Here is a 6,800-nt window from a genome sequence, read left to right as displayed (position 1 = left end):
GAACCGCTGACCTTAAGGTTCGCAGCCCGATTCGTAACCACTACGCTACCAGACTAATCCTACATAATTGCAAACTGACTTCAAGATCTAGCACAAATGGCCTTTGATTCTTCTGTGGATTGTTTGAAGAAAAGCTGTGTCATTACTCCTCGTGAGGGAACTAAATCTCAAGCATGGAAAAACACAGACAATTAGACCTAGTTGAAAAGTGAGTCTGTACTCTGAAATTAAAGAAGTAAACTTCTTATTGGTCAAATTCAGTACATACTTCCATTAAAATCGTATCTAAGCTTGATTACTATGAGCATTATTTTGTTTTCTTTATTTAAAGTTTTTATATTCATATTAGAACATACACCAATTCAACAATGTCTATGTTTCAACAGATTTAAACTTATGTGAGAATTTTAATTGGATGGTAAAAGATCTGGTATTTTTTTAAGAGGGAAAAGGCTGCTTCAATAACCAGACCAGGTTTAATTGTTTATTTACTTACAAGAAAAATCAGAGCTCTACTTGACCCTAAAAACAAAAATTAAGAGTTTATGTTAAATGTAAAAAAGTATTTGACAGTTTTAGGAGTATGATTGTACAGGTATATTCCAAATGTAGTATGTTTAAATGTGTCCTGACATGGCGCTGTAGTATAATGCACTGGACTGTAAGGTCAGCAGGTCAAACTTACCTCAGAAACCCTATTCAGGGTTGCTATGAGTTGAAACTGACTCCACAGCACTTAACAACAACTGCGATTTAGTTGCTCACACTACTTCTCTTACCAGTCTTGTTAGGGTGCTTTCACAAAAAACATCCAATCAAAACAGTGGCTTCCAAGGGGATCTTACTGAACCAGTTAAATTGAAGTCAGAGAGCTACTCACTCAGAATATTATCTTTTTTGGGATTCCAAAGGGATAATCTTGATCAAAGAGCACAAGATGATCATGGGTACTTTATTAGGAAGAAGTCTAAAGAAAACTACACTGGTGAAAAATAATTTTAGGAAAGTGGCCCTGAGGAATTTTTCTATCATGGCAGTGTTCATTTCTTCATAACAAGGGCTGTCCTCTGAGAATTTCGTTGTGAACCTTTACCCCATCCACTCTACAGCCCTGGTCTTGACCCTTCAGAGTTCTTTTTGTTGCTCTAAGAACTTTTAAAGAGAATATGATTCAAGTAATGTCCTTTGATGTCAGTAGGATCATATGTATCCTTCTGTGTCTGGCTTATTTCACTTGGCATGTTTTCATAGTCACCCATGTTGTAGCGTATATCAGAGCTTCATTCCTTTTAATGGCTACCATGTTCCCATTGTGAATATATATCATATATTGTTTATCCATTCATCTGTTTATGTATGCTTGGGCTGTTTCACTTTTAGCCATTGTGAACAATGTTGTTATGAATGTTGGTATTTAAATGCAAATGGTAAATTTTTATAGTTAATGTTTTTTGAAAACCGCTAAAATTCTATTCTTCTTTCCTAATAGCTCCACCAGGGCACAGTCCCTGTTTCTTACACAGTAACAACAGTGGCACCACATGGGATTCCACTCTGCACAGGCCAGCACATCCCTGCTTGCAGTGCACAACAGGTCCCAGGATGCTCTGTGGTTTTCAGTGGACAGCACCTCCCTGTCTGTAGTGTGCCTCCTCCAGTAAGTGTGAGCTTTCTTTTTCATAGATTTTACTGTTAGCACATCAACCTGGATTTGTTTTATAATATAAATATCAAATCCATGGGTCGGAACCAACTCGACAACACTTAAAAACAACAACAAATGTTTTATATGGAGTCCTAGTGTGGCACCAAAGGATAAGCACTCGACCTCAAGGTCGGTTTGAACCGCAGCATTGGCAATTCAAACACATCAGCTGCTCCTCAGAAACTCTATACAGGGTCACTATGAGTGAGAACTGACTCAATGGCACTTAACAATAACAGCATCTTATATTGAAGTCCTAGTGTGGCAATGTAAGATAAGCTCTGGACTGCTAATCATATGGTCAGCAGTGCATACCCACCAACTGTTCCTCAGAAACCCTATACAGGTTTCCTGTGAGTTGGAGCCAACTTGATAGCATTTAACAACAAAAACCTATTGCAACAGAAATCTCAGTAGCATCTTTATAGTAACTTTAAAAACATGAAGGAGGCGCCCTGGGTGGTGCAAACAGTTAACATGTTTGACTAAATCTAAAGGCTGAAATTTTGTGTCTACCTAAAGGCATCTTGGAAGAAAGGGTGGCAATCTACCTCTGAAAAGTCAGACCTTGAAAACCATGTGAAGTTCTCATCTGACACTGGTATCACCATGAGCTGAAGTTAACTTGACAGACACTTTTTTTATATTGAGGACCACTCCATGGTCCCTCATGTATCAACCCTGTTAATAATGTTTGGTAAAGGATGTCTTTGGAGTATTAACATTGAATGTTGGACTAGTTAGTATTAAAGTCTCCAGTAGTAACAACATCAAGTAAAACTTAATAGTTTTAACAGGCATTTTTTGTACTTGCCCTAATTTATACCTTACTATAAGAAACCTGTGATGAAACTGTACCCACATTTTATAAATGATGAAACTGAAGATCTTAGAGATAATTACTTGGGACAACAATGAGTCACTTCCGCTTCTTTTTACCTACGAACTTTATACTATGTCCTTTATTGGCTAACCCCCAAATCAACTCCCAATTTTCATAAATGAGGGCACTAATCCACAGGATTTAAATGACTTATCGAAGGTTGGTATCTTCAAAGTAAAACATTCACCTAATATTTTATATAGCCTTAGTATTCTGTTCTCTGGTAGCATAGTGGTTACGAATTAGGTTGCTAATCCCACGGTCAGCAGTTCGAAACTACCAGCTGTTCAGTGGGAGAAAGATGAGGCTTTTCTGCTCCCATAAAGATTTACAGCCTTGGAAACCCTGTACAGGGTTGCCATGAGTCAGAACCGACTCCACGGCACATAACACCAACAACAACAATATTCTGTTTTAGAGTTGAGACACACACATAAAAGTACCAATACCAGTTTAATAGATTAATTTATCCTAGCTTGGTTTTTCGTTAGTAGATTATACAACCAATGTGCTGAAGTTACCAACTAAAAATGTTGAGAGCTCATAGGGCAGTTGTTAGTTGGACTCTTAAAATTATAAAAATATTAGAAATAAAAAAATTCTACAAGATGGAAAAGGATAACTTTCTTGGAATAGCAATAGTATCTGCAATGTTTTAAACCAAGTAAAGGTGAGATTGTTAACTAGCCAGCACTTTTTCCTTATTTATGGATGTTTTAGAGACTGAAGTTAAAGCTAAGTATTTTGACTGATATGTAAGAACTATATAAAATTCAGGACCCCAGTAAAACAGTGGGTTCAGGTTGGGCTGTAAGCATAAGGTCAACAGTTTGAATCCACCAGTTGTTCTGCAGGAGAAAAATTAGGCTTTCTACTTCTGTCTGTAAAGATTTACAGCCTCATAAACCCTATGCAGGGTTGCTATTAGTCAGAACTGACTAGATGGCATGCAGCAGCATGTAAAATAGTCAATGTTTTTGTTAGCTGCTGTCCAGTCTACTCTGTCCCATGGTGACTTTTTGTATAACAGAAGGAAATGCTGCCTGTTCCTGTACTGTCTTGGTTTATCTAATGCTGTTAGAACAGAAATACCACAAGTGCATGGCTTTAACAAATAAATTTATTCTTTCACCAGGTAGGAGGCTAGAATTCCAAATCTAGCGCATCAACTTTAAAGGAAGGTTTTCTCTTTCTTTTGACTCTTGGTCACCTTTCAACATCTGTGGGCCTTATGTCCCTTGGAGACCGCCATGTGTCTTGACATCAATCTTCCCCGAGGTCTAAGAGACCTTGCTGAGAAGCACAAGGACCCTGGGTCCAAAGAATGTGCTCTACTCTTGGCTCTTCTTTTTGATGGTAGTCAAGTCCCTCTCTCTCTACTGGTTCTCTCTCCTTTTATTTCTTGTGAGATAAAAGCAGTTGGAGATCACATCCCAGAGAAATTCCCTTTATATTGAATCAGGACAGTGACTTGAGTAAAATATATTGCATCTCAGCCTAATCCCCTTAAAACTGATGGGCTGATCCCATCGTATTACATCATGGAGTTGGGGGAGGAGGGGTGTTACATAATTACATAACTGCCAAACCACTACAAATCATAGCCCAGACAAGTTGATACTTACTAGCACCAGCATATTCAGGTCCATCATTATAGCTGCTCTGCCAGTCCATTTCACTGAGGTCTCTGACACCCTTGTTGACCCTTAACTTCACCAAACATGATGACCTCTTCTAACAGTGATAACATTTCCAAAGGGAGTTGGACAGTGTTATGTTTTCTTGGCTAATTCCCAGAAGTAGATCGCCTGATCATTTTTCCTGGTCTGTCTTAGTAGGAAAGCTCTGCTGAGACCTGCTACCATTGGTTACTCTGCTGGTATTTGAAATGCTGGTGGCATAGCTTCCAGCATCACAGCAACACACAGGCCATACCATGTTAGGACAAACTGACAGGTGTTGGAACTACTAGTTACTAGTACTTTCATTGTGGATGTAAATACTTGTATTTCATTGCTAATATATGAGAAACATTTTGGTATGATTTGAGGGGGAGGTATGGAAATAACATTTCAATCTCACTATCTTATTTTTAAAATTGTATATTCTTATAATTTTAATAAAAAATAACTATTTTTTACAGATGCTTCAGGCATGTTCAGTTCAGCACTTACCAGTACCGTATGCTGCGTTCCCACCCCTTATTTCTAGTGATCCGTTTCTTTTACATCCTCCTCACCTTTCTCCACACCACCCTCCTCATCTGCCACCACCAGGCCAGTTTGTTCCTTTCCAGACACAGCAGTCACGATCGGTAGGTATCTTTATCGTATGTCTTTGATTTTCTTAAAAAGCAGAATAATGTAGCAAATGTACACTATTGGCATTTAAACACTAATTTTGATTCTTGTAAGAATCAAAGGAATTCACAAACATACAGACTAATAGAGACATTCTTAAATAATTTTACATTTTTCTAGTAATTTTATGTGTCAAGTTAAATTTGTCCTGCTTCATATTTGAATCCTAGGAAAGAAAGGAAATCTGAAAATAAATTCTAATTTAGTTGTACTGGTTTTTCCTTTTATATATTTCTAAATTGGAAAGTTAGAGATACTATAAAATCATTAGTACTAATTAAATGCTTAAGATTCATTTAAGTTCATTGAACACTTGTATTCATGTATTAACACACACCACTGCAGCCTATGTACTGTTTACCATATTTTAAGCTATCTACATAACCTTGAGTGTAATTTGTCATTTTTGGAAGGTAAGAGTAGGCTTGTTTTTCTGAAGTGTTCTTCTGAAAACAGGTGAGATAGTTATTAACATAGTTCTCTTATGGGGTTGGAATATAGCTAAGAGGTGTATTACTATGGGTTGGGATGATAGGTACTGTATACATCTTTGCACAAGAAGAAGATTCAGTTATTTTTTTCGGACAGGCCAAGTTTAGCTTCTGAACCATCAGGAACAGAAGGAGATAGATAAAATGAAAGTTGGTATAGTGGAAGATTGCAGCCCTATAAAATAATTTGACATTCTGTCATAGCACAGATTTATGTGCCTTAGGGAGTACCAGCCAAAGTAAGCTTACCTGAGGAAAGAAGCCAGAATTACACTAAGAACATATTTTCCAGAGAATTAAAAACATGTCCACACAAAGATGTGTGCACAGATGTGCATAGCAGCCCTATCTTTTTTTTTTTTTTCTCCCCCCAAAAAAGAGTTGTTTATTTTTGTGATTACATTTATTGAAAGGGCTGGAGAAAATTAACCTATGAGCTTGCTCGTTATCTGCAAATCAATTCATTTCAGGAGTGGAAGAATCCTTGGTCATTTCTAAATACCAAATTTCACACAAGTGTCTCTTGTTAAATGTATTATATCTTAAAGAAGCAATTGTATAAGTCTCTTCTTTTCCACATAGGACACATTCTTTGTTCCAGTCACCTCTCAATGGAAGGGCACCCAGTACAACACCATCTCCCTGAACAAAGAGCATTGGAGTTTTCCATTTTGTTGTTTTATAGAGCTCTTCATGTTTCTGGATCAATTTCTGTTAATAGTCACAGTTTCTTGCACACCTCCCAATATCGTATTTAAATGTTGATCATAAGCATGTAATATTCCTTAAAAGCTCTTGGTCATTTTGCATTTTCACATAAATATGTTCATCCAGGCTGAGCGTGATAAGATCCTGAGAGACTTCTCGGCCGTGTTGGTAGTTGGTTGTTGGTTCACGTCGTCTGCCATGTTTCAGAACCAGAAGCATTATTCTTAACAGGCAAAAAGTAGAAACAATCCAAATGTTTATTAGCTGATAATGAGTAAACAAGTAAGGTGTTTTATCTGTACAATGAAATATTATTGAACCATAAAAACGTTAGCAGTGAAAATGAACTTGAAACATTATCCTAAGTGAAAAAAACTAGTCACTAAAGGCCACATGTTGTATGATTTTTATTATTTTTTTTTTTTTAATGTTCAGAACAGGGAAATTCAGAGAAACTGAGTAGATTTGTGCTTATCAGGATCTGAGGTGGGAGGGTAATGTAGGAAATGGTAGTGACTAACAATGGATATTTGTAAGTAATCTTTGTGGAAGTCCTGCTGTGGCACTGTAGGATAAAGCACTGGACTGTAAGCAAGGTCGGTTTGAACCACAAGGTTGGCAGTTCAAACTCGCCAGCTGCTCCTAAGAAACCC

The 6,800-nt window shown here is 37.3% G+C and overlaps 1 protein-coding gene across 2 annotated transcripts in view; it reads left to right on the top strand.

Moving 5' to 3' along the window:
• Positions 1 to 6,800, top strand: part of RNF38 (ring finger protein 38) — a 78,832-nt gene that overhangs the window by 52,961 nt on the left and 19,071 nt on the right. For both annotated transcript variants that reach the window (XM_006863106.1, XM_006863105.1), the window contains 2 exons: positions 1,490 to 1,657; positions 4,732 to 4,902. In XM_006863106.1, coding sequence (XP_006863168.1) covers positions 1,490 to 1,657; positions 4,732 to 4,902 — 339 coding nt within the window. The remainder of the gene's footprint in view (positions 1 to 1,489; positions 1,658 to 4,731; positions 4,903 to 6,800) is intronic.

This window comes from Chrysochloris asiatica, unplaced genomic scaffold, assembly GCF_000296735.1.
Source record: "Chrysochloris asiatica unplaced genomic scaffold, ChrAsi1.0 scaffold00053, whole genome shotgun sequence".
Classification (NCBI taxonomy): Eukaryota; Metazoa; Chordata; class Mammalia; order Afrosoricida; family Chrysochloridae; genus Chrysochloris; species Chrysochloris asiatica.
Note: the sequence above shows the minus strand (reverse complement) of the source record. Positions and strands in the feature narration are given on the sequence as shown.